Raw genomic sequence first — 23,229 nt, 5'->3', positions numbered from 1 at the left:
CAGGGTGATGTTTCCCATAAGGTCCTTCAAGCCAGGCACCATGCTGTGTGCCTGAGTCCTCTCCACCCCTTACCCACCTGAACTCCCGCTTTGTTCCTCTGCCTTATGTTCCTCAAACGTGTCCTCTCACACCCTTGGCTTGCAGCAGGACCAGCAGCTGTTAACCAAGCTCCTAATCTATCTAGACTGTCTCAGAAGCCCCTTGCAGGAAGCCTTCTCAGACTCTCCCTCCTGCAGAAGGAACCTTCTCGAGCTGGGCTCCCACACCACATGCCATCATTCATCCTGGCATATGTGCTTGGGTTACAGCAGGGGCTTCTGCAGCCAGCGGCACTGGCTTCAACATGAATGAATGAGTGAATGAATGATTGAGTGAGCAAATGACAACCTGCCTATTCCAAATGCAGAAACTTTATTGGTGCAACTGAGGGAAAGAACCGAGGCACACAGGGTGGGTGGGGCTCTCAGAATGGGCCCCCAAAGTCCCCGAGGTCCTAATCCAACTCTGTGCCTGACTCGAACCTCTCCTTTTCCTTCTTCCTTTCCTCGTCGTGCTGCTTCTCCAGTGGCAGGCACAGATTCTGCAGGACAGCAGGAGAAGAAACACAGTGATGGGGGTGGGCAGGGGCGACTGGCGGGGAGGTGGAGTGTGCTCTGGACTGGGGCTCCAGTCCCATGGGCCTCTGGGAAGCTCAGTTGTCCCTGCAGTGAATGGGCACAGAAAAGCAAGCTCTCCTGCCCGGCTGTGCAGCCCTGGCTGGGAGATGGCCCTCTCTGGGCCTCTGGGGCTGCCCAAAGCAGGAGCGCCCTCAGGTGGGCACCGCCTAGTCCTCCTTGCCCTCACCTTTTTCTCATCTGAGTATATGACTTCTGACTTGTCCATGCCCATGCACGTGAGGTAGTCATAGAACTGTTCCATTTGCTCCGGGGTCACCTCTGGCTTGTCAGCTGCAGGAGGGAGCAAGGGACAGGTGAGAATGTCAGTGTGTGTGTGGGGGGGGGGGGGGGCAGGGGGGATGGGAAGGGCAGGGTAGAGGCCAGGGAGTACTGGAGGTCTAGGGGACCAGCCCTAGGAGAAGTTGTTCCTGGGGGAAGCCTGGTGGGAGTTTAGGGGTGCCTACCAAAGAAGGACAGCCCCATGTACTGCTTGTCTTCTGGGAAAGAGGCAAGCATGAAGGTCTTGGGGTCCTTCGGGAGCAGCAGGTGTTCATAATATTCTCTGTCATTCTCTGGAAGAGAAAGCCTCTGGGTGAGACCATGGAGATGGCACAGTGAGTCCCTCCTCACAGGTGAGGAAACCTGGGTGTGCTCAGGCCCACACAGCCAATCGGTGAGGGCCAGGGGTTCACCTGGGCCACGTGTCCCTCACTCCTACTGTGCACCAGGCCTGTGCGGAATGGATGTGGAATCAGAGGAGCCTCTGTGAACTGTGGCTGTCAGGGCCTTTCTCCCCATTTTCCAGATGAGGACAATGAGCTTCAGAGAGGAGCCTCGGGTGTTGGTTCAATTCCATTGGCATTTGTGTGTTCCTGCTATGGGCCTTCTCTGCAGTGATGGTGGGGACATGGGTGAAGGCGCTGCCTGCCCAATAAACAGGCTGCCACTCTTAGGTCCCCGAGTGTAAAGAGTGGTTGAGCCCTAGCCGGTTTGGCTAAGTGGATAGAGCATCGGCCCATGGACTGAAGGGTCCAGGGTTCAATTCCGGCCAAGGGTGTGTACCTCATTTGCAGGCTCAATCCCTGGCCCTGGTGTGGGTAGCAACCAATCAATATGTCTCTCTCACATTGATGTTTCCTCTCTCTCTATCTATCCCCCTCACTTTAACTCTCTCTAAAAATCAGTGGGAAAATATCCTCAGGTGAGGCTTAACAAGAAACAAACAAAAAGACTGGAAGGGGGGCAGGACTGGAAGCAACCTCAGGTACAGTGCAGGTCAGTGATGGCGAACCTATGACACGTGTGTCAGAGGTGACCCTCGAACTCATTTTTTTGGTTGATTTTTCTTTGTTAAATGGCATTTAAATATATAAAATAAATATCAAAAATATAAATTTTTGTTTTACTATGGTTGAAAATATCAAACAATTTCTATATGTGACACGGCACCAGAGTTAAGTTAGGGTTTTTCAAAATGCTGACACGCCACGCTCAAAAGGTTTGCCAACAGTGGTCCAGGTCTAATTGCAGGAGGAGTGAGAGAGACAAGTGGGCTCCTGTCTCTCCATTTCCTGAGCTGATCACTGCAATGTCCTTGGGTGGTTTGTGAATATTAAAGTGGGTTAATTCATAGAAAGCACTTCAAACAGCACCCGGCACCTAGTAAGAGCTCAGAGATGTTGGCAGCTATGATTGATTGCTTCAGTGTGCAGGCAGCGGGCCCATGGAGATGGAAGAAGAGGGCGTCTCCCGGGCTCTCTGTGCCCAAAGCCCCCAGGTCCCCTCCTTTGGGCCTGGCCCACCCACCATCTCCCATCCCACACAGCGACCCTTCCCCTCAGGGCTCACCGGATGTGGACAGGGTCGCATTTTCCCGTTGGACCTTCAGCCTGCTGGAGTTATAGAGGCACTGGTCCCCCCTAAAGCCAGAAAGAAGAGGGGAGAAAACAGTAAGATAGTCAAGGTGAAATGGACTGTTACAATCCTGGAGGGGGAGAATCAGGTGGCAATTAGAGTCAGCCCCGCCCCCATTCCCTGGATGAGAAGGCTGAGGCCAGGAGTGGGGAGGGACTTGCTCCAGGTGTTTGGGCAGCTGGGAGGATGAACCAGAAGCTGGGCTGCATTTGGGGCTGAGCTGGCACTTGAGGGCCATGTGTGGGTCTTACACGGTCATGTACTCTCTGAACAGTATTGTGTCCTCTGTGTGGTTGGGGGTGAAGAAATAGAAGGATGCATGGATTTTGCTAGCTTTTTCCTTGTACCCAGGTAAGCGGGAAGCCGAGGCGATATAAAACCACTTGCCAGAGATCTGTGGAGAAGCCAGGAGCAGGTGATGGAGACTGAGAGCTTAATTCTTGATAGTCAGCTGAGAGGAGACTCGGGCAGATCTTTCACTTTGCAAATCAGGAGACTGGAGGCCTGGAGGAGGAGTGGGGCTGCAGGAGCCAGCCATCACCCACCCTCCCTGTTCCCCTCCCCTGTGGCCCCTCACCCAGTGCAGCTTGCCCTGCTGAGGGACTTTGCAAGGAGGCTCTGAGCTTGGAGGCAGAGGAAGCCGCTGGAGGCTGGCCAGGTTCTCACCCCAGCACCCAGGAGAGGCTGACCGCAAGCCCACAGGGGAAGGGAGTCCAGAGAGGGAGACAGCTCCCACCGCGCTCAGGGCCCAGGCACCCACCTGGTCCAGGGAGGCATTGGTGATGGGCACCGAGAAATTGGGACACGCCGGGCTCTGGGCGTCCAGCAGGGGAAGAAGGCTCAAGACTGCAAGGGCCCAGGGCAGCGCCATGGCAAGACGAGGATGTGGCTAGAGTCCGAGGTACTGGTGGCTGAGGGGTGCGGTGACTTTATAATGAGCTGTGGGCAGGGCCCTGGGGACCCGCTGTGACACAATCCTGTGAGTGTTTGGAAAATGCCATGTACAGAACATCCCTCTTTTTCCAAAAGTCAGCCCCAGGTAAAGCCTCCAAGCTCTGGTCTAATTTGGGTCCCTGACCTCGAGATCAGAGTCCAAAGGTCTGGCTGTTCAAAGCCAAGGTGGAAAGGGCTGGAGTGATATTAGTGAAGATGGTAGATTCCATAGAGGGGCAGGTGCTCAGGGTTTCATCCAACTCCTGCCCCTCTGAGTGCCAGGACTTGAGAGGGACCCAGTCATAAATCAAATGCTAAGGCAACTTGGAGGATCCCAGGCTAGCCTGGGGTGAAGGGGCGATGGGCGGGGGAGGGGTGCGGGGGGAGGCAAACATTGATTCAGTTCCAGTTGAGTGTGGTAACAACTGTGAAAGACCAAAAGTCCAGAGAGGCCCCAACCTAGTCCTCGAGGCAGGGATATTTTCCAAAAAACAAACAAACAAAAAACAACACGGAGCATTAAGTTGAATGTCTATTTTCAGTAAGTGTATTATGTGAACCATCTCCAACATCCGAAACAGGAAATCACTTCTGTGTTGTCTTCATCCTCTGCTATTCAAGTGGGAAGCTTGCTCTCTTTCACCAGCTGCCCCAATCCTGGAGCAGTGCCCAGCACACAGTGGGTGCTCAGTAAATCCTGTGCAATCACTAACTCTACCACCCTTCTGCATTTCTACATGACGGGGTCAAATCTTTATCCATACAAATCATATGTTCACAAAGTATCATTACGGTACTTACAACTTTGGATGATCATCCATTTTATTTTTCAAAAATGAGAATTTTATTGATTTCAGAAAGGAAGGGGGAGGGAGAGAGAGATAGAAACATCAATGATGAGAATCATTGATTGGCTGCCTCCTGAACGCCCCCTACTGGGGATCAAGCCCGCATTAGAGGCTTGTGCCCTTGATCACAGCCTGCGGGGCTCCTGCCTCTTCTGATGGCACTGGGGGTTCAGAGACAGATGGTGGACAGGTGGACGTGCAGCCTGCTGCCGTCTCCCCTGAAGGCCTTGAGGACCCCTCAGGAGGAGTTCTCCCTCCAGCACAGGCCCTGCTGCTCAGTCTCGATGTTTGCAAAACGCCAGAGCTCTGCTCATGAAGAGAAGTTGCTTCCCAGGGCACCAGCCCTTGAAGGAGGTGCAGCGACCATGGCCACCTGTTGCCCAGATGCAGTCCCTGAGAGTGTCCTGCACGATTCCACCTCCATCTAATAATATGCATTTTATATATGGGGACACTTCTTAAATGGAGGAGTTTTCCTGGGCTTCCTCCTCCTTAGGAAGCCAGATAAGAATGGGTGGGGCCAGGGGCTCTGGCACAAGCCTGGCCACTGGCCTGTGATCTGCTGCTTGGCAGTCGGCATCTCTGGAAAGAAGTGGCTGGTGGTGGGACCCTCTGGGACCATTGGAATATCTTGGGGTGCCAGCCCCCAGGATGACATGGGCCCAGCTCCTCTGTGATTGAAGCAGCCTTTCCCATGGGCCTGCTGGGATGGAGACACCCCAGGAAGCCATCCTCCATGGCCTCTCTCTGTACCTCATCTCGAGACCCCCACTCTGTCCTGGGGATCCCTGTGGAATTGGACCAGTGGCCAGCTACCTGCCAGGCCGTGTCCTATCCCCCTACCCCGTAGCAGCGCGTACCTCAGCTTTTCTGGAATGTGTGTGCATCAGTGATATTTGTATATTTGAGGCATTGAAAAATTCTATTTTTCTTATGAGGGCAAATGAAGAAGAATGAATAATGATAATAAAAAAAAGAAAGGAAAAGCCAAAAAAAAAAAACCCAAAACATTTCCAAAGTATGTGGTGTATGTCAATTGACTTGTGGTTTCCAAAGTCAGTTTGGTGGGTGGAAGGTTGACACAGCCATTCCCCCCTTCCCCACCCGTGGACCTGTTGGGGGCACATTCCCACTCTTCCTGCCTCCCTCTGTGTTTCCAACATCCCCCCTGTCTCTGTCTTGGCTCTGGCCCTGGTCCAGGAGCTCATCTTGTCAGGCCCCACCCAGCTCACCTCCCAGATGGCCACGGTGATGTTTGCCATAAGATCCTTTAAGCCTGGCACCATGCTGCGTGCCTGAGTCCTCTCCACCCCTTACCCACCTGAACTCCCGGTGTGGGTCCTCTGCTTTATGTCCCTCATACGACAGTGTGCTCTCATGTGCCATGCCAGCACAGCGAAGGGTTCAGTGAGCCTGGGGGGGACGGGGTGTGGATATTGAAGGATGTAGAAAAGACAGACAAAGAGAATAAGCTGGGTCTAGGTGGATCTTCTGTGCCTGGCTAAGGCTACAGAGAGAGACCCAGACAGCAATCTGAGCCTTTATTTTATAGCCAGAGGTAAACAAGGTAGTGGTCACCATAGTTACAATGTTCTTGTGAGTTTCACTTGTTTTGGCAGCACTTGCTATATCTCCTGCAGCCATTAGCTACCCAGATAAGATCTAGGGAGAGTCATAAGATCAAGCCTAATTATGCTAAGAGGGCTTTGCCCTCTAAGCTGGGACTTTTTTGTGGCCTTGCCAACAGGTCAGTCCAAGGCTTAACCCTATAGCCGCTCCTTACATCTCACCCTTTTTTTATTTTTAAGCTACCATAATGAAAGTAAAACTTTAGCATCAAGAACAAAACTCTGGCTATTAAAACAATAACAAAACAATGCCAATGCCAAACCCAAACTACAGACATGTTATCATTTTAAAACTTAAACATAATGCTCTGGCTATTAACAAAACAATGCCAATGTGTTAACATTTTTAAACTAGTAAGAATAACAAAACAATGCCAATGTAACACAGCAATGAGAGAGAAACCAAACTACAGTAACATTTTTCTACTAAATGAAAGTTTCTTTTGCTGCTTTACTCAGAGTCCTTGGACTTGGCTGCCGGAGGCCGGTCCATCCTTGCTGCTTGACGCAGTCGCTGCAGGAAAGAGGCATCTGCACAGCATGTGTTTCAGTGGACCTGGCGTATGTAGCATACTGTTTTTAATATGTTTGCTCCCTTTAGCGCCATGTGTTTTAACCAAGGTCACCTCTCCGAGAAAGGTTGTTTCCCCAGGTGGGGATCTTTCCCTGAGGTTAGGGAGGGGATACAACCCCTTAATTAAGTGCCAGGCGGGTAATTAAGCTACATGGTCTTTACTCCCTGGAATGGAGATGAGAAACACCTTAACCCTTGTAATAGAAATTGATGGGATTGGAATCGGCTGGTATAAATACGGATGTAATAAGACAATAAACGTCAGATCCTCATCAGTTCCTGACCAGAACTCCGACCAGAACTTTGGCTGGAGATCCTGGCTATAGGTCCTGACTAGGCTGCTGACCAACTGAAGGCTGTCTTCGTGTCATTCCTTTTTCGCCGACTCCGTCCACACCTTTGGGGACCCCTGGACCCACTGGGATTGGACCCCAGCACTTGGCTTTGCAAGACTTTGCAGAAGACTGGCAGCTTACCAATGCTAGCATAGCCAGAAACATGATTTAGGGAGTAGCTTCCACATCTTGCTTTTCTACCATCTGCTGGGCCTCAGTTATTAACTTCTTCAGCTGACCCCATGTTGGCACTTCAGTCCCTTTCATAGCCTTCCTTTTCTTCTTTTTTCCACTTTTCTATCATTGGGGCAACTCTCAGTCTTTTGAACAATGGGACAAGGAGCTTCTCTGGGTCCATTGTGGTGACACACGTAACGCTCTGCTACCCAAATTGGCTGCACTGCTCCTTCTGGAAAGGTACAAACACAACCTCTTCCCCACATCATTAATGAAACTGGTAAAACTATTGTCTGGTTTGTGCGTCCTTCCACCAGGCTAAGTCGGCAGAGGCTATTGTACAGGAGGCCTGATGCCTTTCGGCCGCTGTACAACTCTCTGCATTGTAATTCAAAAAATTTAACGCATAACATTCTTCCCCCCCTTTTTTTATTTTTATAGTTGTATTTTAAGAGTAGGATTGGCGCTCTCTGCTATTGCCTGAGTCCTGATCTATCACCCCAGGAAGAACTTGCCAATCCTGTGCTTCCCAGGGTGGTATGATGAAGGTTTACTGGAAAGGCTGCAGTGGGGTTAAGGATAAGGCCCCTACTGTTTGGTGGGGCCGGGGACCGCTTGAAGTTTCCCTGCCTAGGGGACATTGGATCATCATTGACATCAGTCTTAGAGTGCCATTCATTTGCCCAATGCTTTCCTCTCCTGCATCTTGGGAATAGCCCAGGCTGCTTGTTTCCACTCCCTGTAGCCTGTTGACTTCCATTTCTAGCATTATAGTCTTTAGCAAAATGCCCTAGTTTGCCACAGTTAAAGCAGTCCCCTTTCTTTTTCTGATGACCAGTGAGTAACATCTCCTTTAATGCAGCAGCTAAAACTGTTCCCCGAACGTAGGCTGGTCCAATGTCAGCACAACCGCGAATATAATACTTCCATAATAAGTAGTCTCCAGGTGAGAGACAGACCTTTGCAACAATACTGAAAGCAGACAGGAATTTTCCCTGGACCTTCAACTATATAACGATCTCTAAGCTGTTTTCCTACCTTCTCCCATGTCTCTATATTTACCTTTCCTTCCCCAGGAAACCATGGGTAGGTTTTACTTACAAAATCCAACAAATCGAAAAGCTGTTGATACCTCACAGAACAGCCCTGTGCTTGGAGTATGGCCTTATAAATTCTTTTCCTGCAATCCTGAATTTCCCATGTTTTATACCTAGTTATTACTAAACTTCACTCCTTACCTTCCTTTTTGCTTTCTGCACGTGCTTCCCTGGAGCGTCCTTTCACCTGACAGCTGCAAGTTCCCCCGAACTCAGGCCCCGGCTTGGGCGCCAAATGTGCCAGGCCAGCTCAGCCGCGGGTTTGGTGAGCCTGAGGCGGGCACGGTGAAGGATGTAGAAAAGACAGACAAAGGGACTAAGCTGGACCTAGGTGGATCTTCTGTGCCTGGCTAAGGCCACAGAGAGACCCAGACAGCAAGCTGAGCCTTTATTTTATAGCCAGAGGTAAACAAGATAGTGGTCACCATAGTTATAATGTTCTTGTGAGTTTCACTTGTTTTGGCAGCACTTGCTACATCTCCTGCAGCCCATTAGCTACCCAGTTAAGATCTAAGGCAGCTTTTTTCAACCTGTGGGTCGCGACCCCTTGGGGGTCGAACGACCCTTTCACAGGGGTTGCCTAAAACCATCCTGAATATCAGATATTTACATTACGATTCATAACAGTAGCAAAATTACAGTTAGGAAGTTGCAACGAAAATAATTTTATGGTTGGGGTTCACAATATGAGGAACTATATTTAAAGGGCCAGAAGGTTGAGAACCACTGATCTAGGGAGAGTCATATGGTCAAGCCTAATTATGCTAAGAGGGCTGTGCCCGCTAAGCTGGGACTTGTTTGTGGCTTTGCCAAAAGGTCAGTCTGAAGCTTAAACCTATAGCTGCTCCCTACACTCTCAGACCCTTGGCTTGCAGCAGGAACAGCAGGTGTTAACCAAGCTACTAATCTTTCTAGACTGCCTCAGATGCCCCTTCCAGGAAGCCTTCCCAGGCTCCCGCTCCTGAGGAAGGAACCTTCTCGTGCTGGGTTCCCACATATGTACCATCATCCATCCTGGCATGTGTACTGGGCGTTATAGCAGGGGCTTCTGCAGCCAGGGGCACCGGTTTCAACATGAATGAATGAGTGAATGAATGAGTGAGCAAATGACAACCTGCGTATTCCAAATGCAGAAACTTTATTGGTGCAACTGAGGGAAAGAACTGAGGCACAGATGGTGGGTGGGGGTCTCAGGATAGGCCCCCAAAGTCCCCGAGGTCCTAATCCAATGCTGTTCCTGTCTCGGACCTCTCCTTTTCCTTCTTCCTTTCCTCGTCGTGCTGCTTCTCCAGCGGCAGGCACAGATTCTGCAGGACAGCAGGAGAAGAAACACAATGATAGGGGTGGGCAGGGGCTCCTGAGGGGAAGGTTGAGTGTGCTCTGGACTGGGGCTCCAGTCCCCATGGGCTTCTTGGAAGCTCAGCTGTCCCGTAGTGAGATGGGCACAGAAAAGCAGGCTCTCCTGCCTGGCTGTGCAGCCCTGGCTGGGAGATGGCCCTCTCTGGGCCTCTGGGGCTGCCCAAAGCAGGAGCGCCCTCAGGTGGGCACCGCCTAGTCCTCCTTGCCCTCACCTTTTTCTCATCGCTGTACGTGACTTCCGACTTGTCCATGCCCATGCACGTGAGGTAGTCATAGAACTGTTGCATTTGCTCTGGGGTCGCCTCTGGCTTGTCAGCTGCAGGAGGGAGCAAGGGGAGGTGAGAATGTCAGTGTGTGTGTGTGGGGGCAGTGTATGGGTGATGACAGGGTAGAGGCCAGGGAGGCCTGGAGGTCTAGGGGTCTAGCCCTAGGAGCAGGTGGTCCTGGGGGAAGGCTGGTGGGAGTTTGGGGGTGCCTACCATAGAAGGACAGCCCCATTTTCTGCTTGTCTTCTGGGAAGGCAGAGAGCATGACGGTCTTGGGGTCCTTGGGGAGCAGCAGGTGGGCAAAATGTTCTGTGCCATTCTCTGGAAGAGAAAGCCTCTGGGTGAGACCATGGAGATGGCACAGTGGGTCCCTCCTCACAGGTGAGGAAAGCTGGGGGTGCCCAGGCCCACACAGCCAATCGGTGAGGGCCAGGGGTACATCTGGGCCACGTGTCCCTCACTCCTACTGTGCGCCAGGCCCTGTGCCAAATGGATGTGGAATCAGAGGAGCCTCTGTGAACTGTGGCTGTCAGGGCCTTTCTCCCCATTTTCCAGATGAGGATAATGAGGTTCAGAGAGGAGCCTGGGGTGTTGGTTCAATTCCCTTGGCATTTGTGTGTTCCTGTGATGGGCCTTCTCTGCAGTGATGGTGGGGTCATGGGTGGGCTGCCACCCTTAGGTCCCAGAGGACAAAGAGTGGTTGAGCGCTTGCCAGTTTGGCTAAGTGGATAGAGCTTCGGCCCACGGACTGAAGGGTCCAGGGTTCCATCTCGGCCAAGGGTATGCACCTCAATTGCAGGCTCAATCCCCAGCCTTGGTGTTGGTGGCAACCAATCAATGTGTCTCTCTCACATTGATATTTCCTTTCTCTCTGTCTCTCCCCCTCCCTTTCACTCTCTCTAAAAATCAATGGGAAAATATCCTCAGGTGAGGATTAATAAAAAACAAACAAAAAGAGTGGTTGAGAGGCAGGACTGGAACCAACCTCGGGTAGAGTCCAGGTCTAATTGCAGGAGGAGTGAGAGAGACCAGTGGGCTCCTGTCTCTCCATTTCCTGAGCTGATCACTGCAATGTCCTTGGGTGGTTTGTGAGTATTAAAGTGGGTTAATTCATAGAAAGCACTTCAAACAGCACCCGGCACATCGTAAGAGCTCAGAGATGTTGGCAGCTATGACTGATTGCTTCAGTGTGCAGGCAGCGGGCCCATGGAGATGGAAGAGGTGGGCTTCTCCCGGCTCACTGTGCCCAAAGCACCCAGGTCCTCTCCTTTGGGCTGACCCACCCACCATCTCCCCATCCCACACAGCGACCCTTCCCTGAAGGCTCACCGGATTTGGACAGGGTCCCATTTTCCCGGTGGACCTTCACGCTGCTGTTTTTATAGATGCACTGGTCCCCCCTAAAGCCAGACAGCAGAGGGGAGAAAACAGTAAGATATTCAAGGAGAAGTAGACTGTCACAATCTTGGAGGGGGAGAGTCAGGTAGCAATTACAGTCAGCCCCGCCCCCATCCCCTGGATGAGAAGGCTGAGGCCAGGAGGGGGGCAGGTCTTGCTCAAGGTGTTTGGGCAGCTGGGAGGAGGAGCCAGAAGCTGGGCTGCAGCTGGGGCTGAGCTGGCACCACGGGAAGTTCTTACACGGTTATGTACTCTCTGAACAGTATCGTGTCCTCCGTGTGGTTGGGGGTGAAGTAAAAGAAGACTGCATGAATTTTGCTAGCTTCCTTCTTGTACTCGGGGAAGCGGAAAGCCGAGGCGATATAAAACCACTTGCCAGAGATCTGAGGAGAAGCCAGGAGCAGGTGATGGAGACTGAGAGCTTAATCCTTGATAGACAGCTGGGAGGAGACTCTGGCAGATCTTTCGAGTTTGCAAATCAAGAGACAGAGGCCTGGGCGAGTAGTGTGGCTGCAGGAGCTCAGTCTAGGAATCAGCCTTCACCCCCCTCAAACTACCCCCCGCCCCGCCCCGCCCCGCTCTCAAACCCTCCTCCCCGGTGGCCCCACCCAGTGCAGCTTGCCCTGCTGAGGGACTTTGCAAGGAGGCTCTGAGCTTGGAGGCAGAGGACCGCCACTGGAGGCTGGCCTGGTTTTCACCCCAGCGCCCAGGAGAGGCTGACCACAAGCCGGCAGGGGAAGGGAAGTCCAGAGAGGGAGACAGCTCCCATGGCGCTCAGGGCCCAGGTACCCACCTGATCCAGGGAGGCATTGGTGATGGGCACCGAGAAATTGGGACACGCCGGGCTCTGGGCATCCAGCAGGGGAAGAAGGCTCAAGACTGCAAGGGCCCAGGGCAGCGCCATGGCAAGACGAGGATGTGGCTAGAGTCCGAGGTACTGGTGGCTGAGGGGTGCGGTGACTTTATAATGAGCTGTGGGCAGGGCCCTGGGGACCCGCTGTGACACAATCCTGTGAGTGTTTGGGAAATGCCATGTGCAGAACATTCCCTCCTTTCCCAAAAGTCAGCCCCAGGTAAAGCCTCCAAGCTCTGGTCTAATTTGGGTCCCTGACCTCGAGATCAGGGCCCAAAAATCTGGCTGTTCAAAGCCAAGGTGGAAAGGCCTGGAGTGATATTAGTGAAGCCGGTAGATTCCATAGAGGGGCAGGTGTTCATGGTTTCATCCAACTCCTGTCCCTCTGAGTGCCAGGACTTGAGAGGGACCCAGTCATAAATCAAATGCTGAAGGCAACTTGGAGGTTCCCAGGTTAGCATGGGTGTAGGGGCGATGTGCGGGGGAGGGTGCCGGGGGTGGGGGAAGGCAAACATGGATTTAGTTCCAGTTGAGTGTGGTAACAGCTGTGAAAGACCAAAAGTCCAGAGATGCCCCAATCCAGGACGGGAGGCAGGGATATTTTCCAAAAAACAAACAAACAAAAAACAACATGGGGCGTTAAGTTGAATGTCTGTTTTCAGTAAATGTTTTATGTGAACCATCTACAACATCTGAAACAGGAAATTACTTCTGTGTTGTCTTCATCCTCTGCTATTCAAGTGGGAAGCTTGCTCTCTTTCACCAGCTGCCCCAATCCTGGAGCAGTGCCCAGCACACAGTGGGTGCTCAGGAAATCCTGTGCAATCACTAACTCTACCACCCTTCTGCATTTCTACATGACGGGGTCAAATCTTTATCCATACAAATCATATTTTCACAAAGTAGTATTATGGTATGCTTACAACTTTGGATCCTTGTCCATTTTATTTTTTTAACTGATATTTTTATTTATATCAGAGAGCGAGAGAGAGATAGAGACATAAATGATGAGAATCATTGATTGGCTGCCTCCTGCCCACCCCCTACTGGGGATGGAGCTGGCAACCCAGGCTTGTCCCCTTGACTAGAGTTGAACCTCTGACCCTTCAGTAGGCAGGCTGATGTTCCATCCACTGAACCAAACCAGCTAGGGCCATTTTATATATTTTGAATAGTTCTTCATGTTTCACTGTAGTGAGTGGTTGTGATTTTAAAGCTCACATCACCTTTCATTCACTTCCTAGATTATAGTTTACTTAACCATGCCCTCTCTTTATATCTTTCTATAGCATTTTATGTTATTACTAGAGGCCTGGTGAATGAAATTCATGCACGGGGTTTGAGGGGTGGCCCTCAGCCCAGCTTGCACCCTCTCCAATCTGGGACCCCTCAAGGGATGTCCGACTGCCGGTTTAGGCCCTATCCTCCATGGTCCCTCTCTGTACCTCATCTGGAGACCCCCACTCTGGCCTGGGGATCCCTGTGGAATTGGGCCTGTGACCAGCTACCTGCCAGGCCGTGTCCTATCCCCCCTCACCGTAGCAGCGCGTACCTCAGCTTTTCTGGAATGTGTGTGCATCAGTGATATTTGTATATTGGGGGCATTTGAAAAGTCTATTTTCATTATGAGGCAAATGAAGAAGAATGATTATTGACCTTAAAAAAAAAAAAAGAAAGAAAAGCCAAAAGAACCCAGAAACATTCCCAAAGTTTCTGGTGTTTGTGGTGTATGTCAATTGATTTGTGGTTTCTAAAGTCAGTTTGGTGGGGTAGAAGGTTGACACAGCCATTCCCCCCTTCCCCACCCGTGGGCCTGTTGGGGGCAAATTCCTATTCTTCCTGCCTCCCTCTGGAGGCTTCAGTGTTTCCAACATTATTTCCAACATTCCCCGTCTCTGCCCTGGCCCTGGCACTCACCTCATCAGGCCCTCCCATCCCCCGCCCAGCTCACCTTCCAGATGGCCAGGGTGATGTTTGCCATAAGGTCCTTCAAGCCGGGCACCATGCTGTGTGCCTGAGTCCTCTCCACCCCTTACCCACCTGAACTCCCGCTTTGTTCCTCTGCCTTATGTTCTTCAAACCTGTCCTGTCAGACCCTTGGCTTGTAGCAGGAACAGCAGGTGTTATCAAGCTCCTAATCTTTCTAGACTGGCTCAGATGCCCCTTCCAGGAAGCCTTCCCAGACTCCTCCTCCTGAGGAAGGAACCTTCTCGTGCTGGGCTCCCACATATGTACCATCATCCATCCTGGCATGTGTGCTGGGGTTACAGCAGGGGCTTCTGCAGCCAGGGGCGCAGGCTTCCACATGAATGAATGAATGAGTGAGCAAATGACAACCTGCGTATTCCAAATGCAGAAACTTTATTGGTGCAATTGAGGGAAAGAACTGAGCACACAGGGTGGGTCGGGGAGTCTCAGGATAGGCCCCCAAAGTCCCCGAGGTCCTAATCCAATGCTGTTCCTGTCTTGGACCTCTCATCTTCCTTCTTCCTTTCCTCATTGTGCTGCTTCTCCAGCGGCAGGCACAGATTCTGCAGGACAGCAGGAGAAGAAACACAATGATGGGGGTGGGCAGGGGCTCCTGGGGGGACGGTGGAGTGTGCTCTGGACTGGGGCTCCAGTCCCCATGGGCTTCTTGGAAGCACGGCTGTCCCCGCAGTGAGATGGGCACAGAAAAGCAGGCTCTCCTGCCTGGCTGTGCAGCCCTGGCTGGGAGATGGCCCTCTCTGGGCCTCTGGGGCTGCCCAAAGCTGGAGCGCCCTCACGTGAGCACCGCCTATTCCTCCTTGCCCTCACCTTTTTCTCATCCGTGTACATGACTTCTGACTTGTCCATGCCCATGCACATGAGGTAGTCATAGAACTGTTGCATTTGCTCCGGGGTCGCCTCTGGCTTGTCAGCTGCAGGAGGGAGCAAGGGGATAGGTGAGAAGGGGTCAGTGTGTGTGTGTGTGTGTGTGTGTGTGTGTGTGTGTGTGTTTCAGGGAGGGGTGTGTAACGGCCACGGAGGACTGAAGGTCTAGGTGCCCAGCCCTTGGAGCAGGTGGTCCTGGGGGAAGCCTGGTGGGAGTTTGGGGGTGCCTACCATAGAAGGACAGCCCCATTTTCTGCTTGTCTTCTGGGGAGAAAGCGAGCATGAAGGTCTTGGGGTCCTTGGGGAGCATCAGGTGAGCAAAATGTTCTGTGTCATTCTCTGGAAGAGAAAGCCTCTGGGTGAGACCATGGAGATGACACAGTGGGTCACTCCTCACAGGTGAGGAAACCTGGGGGTGCTCAGGCCCACACAGCCAATCGGTGAGGGCCAGGGGTTCACCTGGGCCACTGTCCCTCACTCCTACTGTGCGCCAGGCCCTGTGCTGAATGGATGTGGAATCAGAGGAGCCTCTGTGAACTGTGGCTGTCAGGGCCTTTCTCCCCATTTTACAGATGAGGAAAAGGAGGTTCAGAGAGGAGCCGGGGTGTTGGTTCAATTCCCTTGGCATTTGTGTGTTCCTGCTATGGGCCTTCTCTGCAGTGATGGTGGGGACATGGGTGAAGGCGCTGCCTGCCCAATAAACAGGCTGCCACCCTTAGGTCCCAGAGGGTAAAGAGTGGTTGAGCCCTGGTTGATTTGGCTAAGTGGATAGAGCATCGGCCCATGGACTGAAGGGTCCAGGGTTTCATTCGGCCAAGGGCATGTACCTTGGTTGCAGGCTCGATCCCTAGCCCTGGTTGGGAGGCAACCAATCATTGTGTCTCTCACATTGATGTTTCCTTTCTCTCTGTCTCTCCCCGCTCCCTTCCACTCTCTAAAAATCAATGGGAAAATATCCTCAGGTGAGGATTAATAAAAAACAAAAAGAGTGGTTGAGAGGCAGGACTGGATCCAACCTCGGGTAGAGTCCAGGTCTAATTGCAGGAGTGAGAGAGACCAGTGGGCTCCTGTCTGTCCATTTCCTGAGCTGATCACTGCAATGTCCTCCTTGGGTGGTTTGTGAGTATTAAAGTGGGTTAATTCATAGCAATCACTTCAAACAGCACCTGGCACATAGTAAGAACTCAGAGATGTTGGCAGCTATGACTGATTGCTTCAGTGTGCAGGCAGCGGGCCCATGGAGATGGAAGAGGTGGGCATCTCCCAGGCTCTCTGTGTCCAAAGCTCCAGGTCCCCTCCTTTGGCCTGGCCCACCCACCATCTCCCCATCCCACACAGCAACCCTTCCCCTCAGGGCTCACCGGATTTGGTCAGGGTCCCATTTTCCCGTTGGACCTTCAGCCTGCTGGAGTTATAGAGGCACTGGTCCCCCCTAAAGCCAGACAGAAGAGGGGAGAAAACAGTAAGATAGTCAAGGTGAAGTGGACTGTCACAATCCTGGAGGGGGAGAGTCAGGTGGCAATTAGAGTCAGCCCCGCCCCCATCCCCTGGATGAGAAGGCTGAGGCCAGGAGGGGGGAGGGGCTTGCTCAAGGTGTTTGGGCAGCTGGGAGGAGGAGCCAGAAGCTGGGCTGAGCTGGCATGCTTGGGCCATATGCGGGTCTTACATGGTTGTGTACTCTCTGCTCAGTATCGTGTCCTCCGTGTGGTTGGGGGTGAAGTAAAAGAAGGCTGCATGGATTTCGCTAGCTTCCTTCTTGTACTCGGGGAAGCGGAAAGCCGAGGCGATATAAAACCACTTGCCAGAGATCTGAGGAGAAGCCAGGAGCAGGTGATGGAGACTGAGAGCTTAATCCTTGATAGACAGCTGGGAGGAGACTCTGGCAGATCTTTCCACTTTGCAAATCAGGAGACAGAGGCCCGGGGGGAGGGGTGGGGCTGCTGGAGCTCACTCTAGAAATCAGCCTTCACAGATGCCCCTGCTCCCACCCCCCCACCCTCGCCCTGGTGGCCCCGACCCAGTGCAGCTTGCCCTGCTGAGGGACTTTGCAAGGAGGCTCTGAGCTTGGAGGAAGAGGAAGCCGCTGGAGGCTGGCCTGGTTCTCACCCCAGCACCCAGGAGAGGCTGACCACAAGCCGGCAGGGGAAGGAAGACCAGAGAGGGAGACAGCTCCCACCGCGCTCAGGGCCCAGGCACCCACCTGGTCCAGGGAGGCATTGGTGATGGGCACCGAGAAATTGGGACACGCCGGGCTCTGGGCGTCCAGCAGGGGAAGAAGGCTCAAGACTGCAAGGGCCCAGGGCAGCGCCATGGCAAGACGAGGATGTGGCTAGAGTCCGAGGTACTGGTGGCTGAGGGGTGCGGTGACTTTATAATGAGCTGTGGGCAGGGCCCTGGGGACCCGCTGTGACACAATCCTGTGAGCTTTTGGGAAATGCCATGTACAGAACATCCTTCTTTTCCCAAAAGTCAGCCCCAGGTAAAGCCTCCAAGCTCGGGTCTAATTTGGGTCCCTGACCTCGAGATCAGAGTCCAAAGGTCTGGCTGTTCAAAGCCAAGGTGGAAAGGGCTGGAGTGATATTAGTGAAGATGGTAGATTCCATAGAGGGGCAGGTGCTCATGGTTTCATCCAACTCCTGCCCCTCTGAGTGCCAGGACTTGAGAGGGACCCAGTCATAAATCAAATGCTGAAGGCAACTTGGAGGTTCCCAAGCTAGCCTGGGTGTAGGGGCGATGGGCTGGGGAGGGGTGATTGGGGTGGGGGAAGGCAAACATGGATTCAGTTCCAGTTGAGTGTGGTAACAGCTGTGAAAGACCAATAGTCCAGAGATTCCCCATCCAGGCCTGGAGACAGGGATATTTTCAAAAAAACAAACAAACAGATAAACAAAAGAAAACATGGGGCATTAAGTTGAATGTATGTTTTCAGTAAATGTATTATGTGAACCATCTCCAACATCTGAAACAGGAAATCACTTCTGTGTTTTCTTCATCCTCTGCTATTCAAGTGGGAAGCTTGCTCTCTTTCACCAGCTGCCCCAATCCTGGAGCAGTGCCCAGCACACAGTGGGTGCTCAGGAAATCCTGTGCAATCACTAACTCTACCACCCTTCTGCATTTCTACATGACGGGGTCAAATCTTTATCCATACAAATCATATTTTCACAAGGTATTATTATGGTATGCTTACAACTTTGGATGCTCGTCCATTTTATTTTTTGTTTTTTTAAATGATATTTTTATTTATTTCAGAGAGGGAGAGAGAGATAGAGACATAAATGATGAGAATCATTGATTGGCTGCCACCTGCACGCCCCCTACTGGGGATGGAGCTGGCAACCCAGGCTTGTGCCCTTGACCAGAGTTGAATCTGTGACCCTTTATTCCGCAGGCTGATGGTCCATCCACTGAACCAAACCAGCTAGGGCCATTTTATATATTTTGAATAGTTTTTCATGTTTCACTGTAGTGAGTGGTTGTGATTTTAAAGCTCTCATCACCTTTCATTCACTTCCTAGATTATAATTTACTTAACCATGACCTCTCTTTATATCTTTCTATAGTATTTTATGTTATTACTAGAGGCCTGGTGAATGAAATTCATGCACGGGGTTTGAGGAGTGGCCCTCAGCCCAGCTTGCACCCTCTCCAATCTGGGACCCCTCAAGGGATGTCCGACTGCCCGTTTAGGCCCAATCCTCCATGGCCCCTCTCTGTACCTCATCTCGAGACCCCAGCTCTGGCCTGGGGATCCCTGTGGAATTGGACCAGTGGCCAGCTACCTGCCAGGCCGTGTCCTATCCCCCCTCACCGTAGCAGTGGGTACCTCAGCTTTTCTGGAATGTGTGTTCATCAGTGATATTTGTATATTGGGGGCATTGGAAAAGTCTGTTTTCATTATGAGGCAAATGAAGAAGAATGACTATTGATCTTAAAAAAACAAAAAGAAAAGCCAAAAGAACCCAAAAACATTCCCAAAGTTTCTGGTGTTTGTGGTGTATGTCAATTTACCTGTGGTTTCTAAAGTCAGTTTGGTGGGGTGGAAGGTTGACACAGCCATTCCCCCCTTCCCCACCCGTGGGCCTGTTGGGGTCACATTCCTTTTCTTCCTGCCTACCTCTGGAGGCTTCAATGTTTCCAACATTATTTCCAACATTCCCCCTGTCTCTGCCCTGGCCCTGGCACTCACCTCATCAGCCCCCCTCCCTCCCCAGCTCACCTCCCGGATGGCCAGGGTGATGTTTGCCATAAGGTCCTACAATCCTGGCACCGTGCCGTATGCCTGAGTCCTCTCCACCCCTTACCCACTTGAACTCCTGCTTTGTTCCTCTGCCTTATGTTCTTCAAATGTGTCCTGTCAGACCCTTGGCTTGCAGCAGGAACAGCAGGTGTTATCAAGCTCCTAATCTTTCTAGACTGGCTCAGATGCCCCTTGCAGGAAGCCTTCACAGACTCCCCCTCCTGAGGAAGGAACCTTCTCGAGCTGGGCTCCCACAACACGTGCCATCGTCCATCCTGGCATATGTGCTGGGGGTTACAGCAGAGGCTTCTGCAGCCAGGGGCACAGGCTTCCACATGAATGAATGAGTGAATGAATGAGTGAGTGAGAAAATGACAACCTGCCTATTCCAAATGCAGAAACTTTATTGGTGCAACTGAGGGAAAGAACTGAGGCACACAGGGTGGGTGGGGGTCTCAGGATAGGCCCCAAAAGTCCCCAAGGTCCTAATCCAATGCTGTGCCTGTCTCGGACCTCTCCTTTTCCTTCTTTCTTTCCTCGTCGTGCAGCTTCTCCAGCGGCAGGCACAGATTCTGCAGGACAGCAGAAAAGAAACACAATGATGGGGGAGGGGAGGGTCACCTGGGGGGACGGTGGAGTGCGCTCTGGACTGGGGCTCCAGTCCCCATGGGCCGCTGGGAAGCTCAGCTGTCCCCGCAGTGAGATGGGCACAGAAAAGCAAGCTCTCCTGTCTGGCTGTGCAGCCCTGGGTGGGAGATGGCCCTCTCTGGGCCTCTGGGGCTGCCCAAAGCAGGAGCGCCCTCACGTGGGCACCGCCTAGTCCTCTTTGCCCTCACCTTTTTCTCATCTGAGTATATGACTTCCGACTTGTCCATGCCCATGCACGTGAGGTAGTCATAGAACTGTTGCATTTGCTCCGGGGTCACCTCTGGCTTGTCAGCTGCAGGAGGGAGCAAGGGGACAGGTGAGAATGTCAGTGTGTGTGTTTCGGGGAGGGGTGGGTAAAGGCCATGGAGGACTGGAGGTCTAGGGGCCCCGCCCTAGGAGCAGGTGGTCCTGAGGGAAGCCTGGTGGGAGTTTGGGGGTGCCTACCAAAGAAGGTCAGCCCCATGTTCTGCTTGTCTTCTGGGAAGACAGCGAGCATGAAGGTCTTGGGGTCCTTGGGGAGCAGCAGGTGGCCGAAATGTTCTGTGCCATTCACTGGAAGAGAAAGCCTCTGGGTGAGACCATGGAGATGGCACAGTGGGTCCCTCCTCACAGGCGAGGAAACCTGGGTGCGCCCAGGCCAACACAGCCAATCAGTGAGGGCCAGGGGTTCATCTGGGCCACGTGTTCCTCACTCCTACTGTGCACCAGGCTCTGTGGGGAATGGATGTGGAATCAGAGGAGCCTCTGTGAACTGTGGCTGTCAGGGCCTTTCTCCCCATTTTGCAGATGAGGAAAATGACGTTCAGAGAGGAGTCTGGGGTGTTGGCATTTGTGTGTTCCTGCTATGGGCCTTCTCTGCAGTGATGGTGGGGACATGGGTGAAGGCGCTGCCTGCCCAATAAACAGGCTGCCACCCTTAGGTCCCAGAGGGTAAAGAGTGGTTGAGCCCTAGTAGGTTTGGCTAAGTGGATAGAGCATTGGCCCACGATTGAAGGGTCCAGGGTTTCATTCGGCCAAGGGCATGTACCTTGGTTGCAGGCTCGATCCCTAGCCCTGGTTGGGAGGCAACCAATCAATGTGTCTCTCTCACTTTGATGTTTCCTTTCTTTCTGTCTCCCCCTCACTTTCACTCTCTCTAAAAATCAATGGGAAAATATCCTCAGGTGAGGGTTAATAAAAACAAACAAAAAGACTGGAGGAGAGGCAGGACTGGAACCAACCTCGGGGAGAGTCCAGGTCTAACTGCAGGAGGAGTGAGAGAGACAAGGGGGCTCCTGTCTCTCCATTTCCTGAGCTGATCACTGCAATGTCCTCCTTGGGTGGTTTGTGAGTATTAAAGTGGGTTAATTCATAGAAAGCACTTAAAACAGCACCTGGCACCTAGTAAGAGCTCAGAGATGTTGGCAGCTATGACTGATTGCTTCAGTGTGCAGGCAGCGGGCCCATGGAGATGGAAGAACAGGGCGTCTCCGGGCTCACTGTGCCCAAAGCCCCCAGGTCCCCTCCTTTGGGCTGACCCACCCACCATCTCCCCATCTCACACAGCACCCCTACCCCTCAGGGCTCACCGGATTTGGTCAGGGTCCCATTTTCCCGATGGACCTTCAGGAGGGTGGAGTTATAGAGGCACTGGTCCCCCCTAAAGCCGGACAGAAGAAGGAAGAAAAACAGTAAGATAGTCAAGGTGAAGTGGACTGTCACAATCTTGGAGGGGGAGAGTCAGGTGGTAATTAGAGTCAGCCCCACCCCCATCCCCTGATGAGAAGGCTGAGGCCAGGAGGGGGGAGGGGCTTGCTCCAGGTGTTTGGGCAGCTGGGAGGAGGAGCCAGAAGCTGGGCTGAGATGGCATGCTTGGGCCATATGCGGGTCTTACATGGTTGTGTACTCTCTGAGCAGTATCGTGTCCTCCGTGTGGTTGGGGGTGAAGTAAAAGAAGGCTGCATGCATTTCGCTAGCTTCCTTCTTGTACTCGGGGAAGCGGTCAGCCGAGGCGATATAAAACCACTTGCCAGAGATCTGAGGAGAAGCCAGGAGCAGGTGATGGAGCCTGAGAGCTTAATCCTTGATAGACAGCTGGGAGGAGACTCAGGCAGGTCTTTCCACTTTGCAAATCAGGAGACAGAGGCCTGGGGGGAGGGGTGGGGCTGCTGGACCTCACTCTAGAAATCAGCCTTCACAGATGCCCCTGCTCCCACCCCCCCACCCTCGCCCTGGTGGCCCCCACCCAGTGCAGCTTGCCCTGCTGAGGGACTTTGCAAGGAGGCTCTGAGCTTGGAGGCAGAGGACCACCGCTGGAGGCTGGCCTGGTTCTCACCCCAGCACCCAGGAGAGGCTGACCGCAAGCCCACAGGGGAAGGAAGTCCAGAGAGGGAGACAGCTCCCACGGCCCTCAGGGCCCAGGCACCCACCTGGTCCAGGGAGGCATTGGTGATGGGCACCGAGAAATTGGGACACGCCGGGCTCTGGGCGTCCAGCAGGGGAAGAAGGCTCAAGACTGCAAGGGCCCAGGGCAGCGCCATGGCAAGACGAGGATGTGGCTAGAGTCCGAGGTACTGGTGGCTGAGGGGTGCGGTGACTTTATAATGAGCTGTGGGCAGGGCCCTGGGGACCCGCTGTGACACAATTGGTGAGCGTTTGGCAAATGCCATTAGCAAAACCTTCCCTCCTCTCCCAAAAGGTCAGGCCAGGTAAAGCCTCCAAGCTCGGGTCTAATTTGGGTCCCTGACCTCGAGATCAGGGCCCAAAGGTCTGGCTGTGCAAAGCCAAGGTGGAAAGGGCTGGCGTGATATTAGTGAAGCCGGTAGATTCCATAGAGGGGCAGGTGCTCAGGGTTTCATCCAACTCCTGCCCCTCTGAGTGCCAGGACTTGAGAGGACCCAGTCATAAATCAAATGCTAAGGCAACTTGGAGGTTCCCAGGCTAGCCTGGGTGTAGGGGCGATGTGCGGGGGAGGGTGCCGCGGGTGGGGGAAGGCAAACATTGATTCAGTTCCAGTTGAGTGTGGTAACAACTGTGAAAGACCAAAAGTCCAGAGATGCCCCAACCCAGGCCTGGAGGCAGGGACATTTTCCAAAAAACAAACAAACAGATAAACAAAATAAAACATGGGGCATTAAGTTGAATGTCTGTTTTCAGTAAATGTTTTATGTGAACCATCTCCAACATCTGAAACAGGAAATCACTTCTGTGTTGTCTTCATCCTCTGCTATTCAAGTGGGAAGCTTGCTCTCTTTCACCAGCTGCCCCAATCCTGGAGCAGTGCCCAGCACACAGTGGGTGCTCAGGAAATCCTGTGCAATTACTAACTCTACCACCCTTCTGCATTTCTACATGACGGGGTCAAATCTTTATCCATACAAGTAATATTTTCACAAAGTATTATTATGGTATGCTTACAACTTTGGGTGCTCATCCATTTTAATTTTAATTTTTTAAATGATAATTTTATT

General features: G+C 52.5%; 4 protein-coding genes across 4 annotated transcripts; all 4 read right to left on the bottom strand.

The window, feature by feature from the left end:
- Window positions 1-411: 411 nt before the first annotated feature.
- On the bottom strand, window positions 412-3,458 carry LOC139020802 (alpha-1-acid glycoprotein-like). The gene is made up of 6 exons (XM_070430763.1): window positions 3,332-3,458; window positions 2,823-2,965; window positions 2,506-2,576; window positions 1,122-1,229; window positions 845-948; window positions 412-581 (listed from the first exon to the last, which is right to left on the bottom strand). The coding sequence occupies exons 1-6, from the start codon at window positions 3,440-3,442 to the stop codon at window positions 495-497; spliced, it is 624 nt and encodes a 207-aa protein (XP_070286864.1). The 5' UTR covers window positions 3,443-3,458; the 3' UTR covers window positions 412-494.
- Window positions 3,459-9,290: 5,832 nt separating this feature from the next.
- On the bottom strand, window positions 9,291-12,106 carry LOC139020800 (alpha-1-acid glycoprotein-like). Its single transcript, XM_070430759.1, has 6 exons — window positions 11,980-12,106; window positions 11,427-11,569; window positions 11,118-11,188; window positions 10,002-10,109; window positions 9,735-9,838; window positions 9,291-9,470 (listed from the first exon to the last, which is right to left on the bottom strand). Exons 1-6 carry the CDS (start codon window positions 12,088-12,090, stop codon window positions 9,384-9,386), a joined length of 624 nt encoding a protein of 207 aa, XP_070286860.1. The 5' UTR covers window positions 12,091-12,106; the 3' UTR covers window positions 9,291-9,383.
- Window positions 12,107-14,412: 2,306 nt separating this feature from the next.
- On the bottom strand, window positions 14,413-17,219 carry LOC139020402 (alpha-1-acid glycoprotein-like). The gene is made up of 6 exons (XM_070430043.1): window positions 17,093-17,219; window positions 16,559-16,701; window positions 16,254-16,324; window positions 15,124-15,231; window positions 14,836-14,939; window positions 14,413-14,570 (listed from the first exon to the last, which is right to left on the bottom strand). Exons 1-6 carry the CDS (start codon window positions 17,201-17,203, stop codon window positions 14,484-14,486), a joined length of 624 nt encoding a protein of 207 aa, XP_070286144.1. The 5' UTR covers window positions 17,204-17,219; the 3' UTR covers window positions 14,413-14,483.
- A 2,299-nt stretch (window positions 17,220-19,518) lies between these two features.
- LOC139020799 (alpha-1-acid glycoprotein 1-like) lies at window positions 19,519-22,318 on the bottom strand. The gene is made up of 6 exons (XM_070430758.1): window positions 22,189-22,318; window positions 21,654-21,796; window positions 21,349-21,419; window positions 20,225-20,332; window positions 19,969-20,072; window positions 19,519-19,704 (listed from the first exon to the last, which is right to left on the bottom strand). Exons 1-6 carry the CDS (start codon window positions 22,297-22,299, stop codon window positions 19,618-19,620), a joined length of 624 nt encoding a protein of 207 aa, XP_070286859.1. The 5' UTR covers window positions 22,300-22,318; the 3' UTR covers window positions 19,519-19,617.
- Window positions 22,319-23,229: the final 911 nt, after the last annotated feature.

The sequence above is a fragment of the Myotis yumanensis genome, unplaced genomic scaffold (genome assembly GCF_028538775.1).
Source record: "Myotis yumanensis isolate MYYU_CA2020_CCGP unplaced genomic scaffold, mMyoYum1.0.hap1 SCAF_12, whole genome shotgun sequence".
Taxonomy (NCBI): Eukaryota; Metazoa; Chordata; class Mammalia; order Chiroptera; family Vespertilionidae; genus Myotis; species Myotis yumanensis.
The sequence above is the reverse complement of the archived record's forward strand: the minus strand, read 5'-3'. Positions and strand labels throughout refer to the sequence as shown.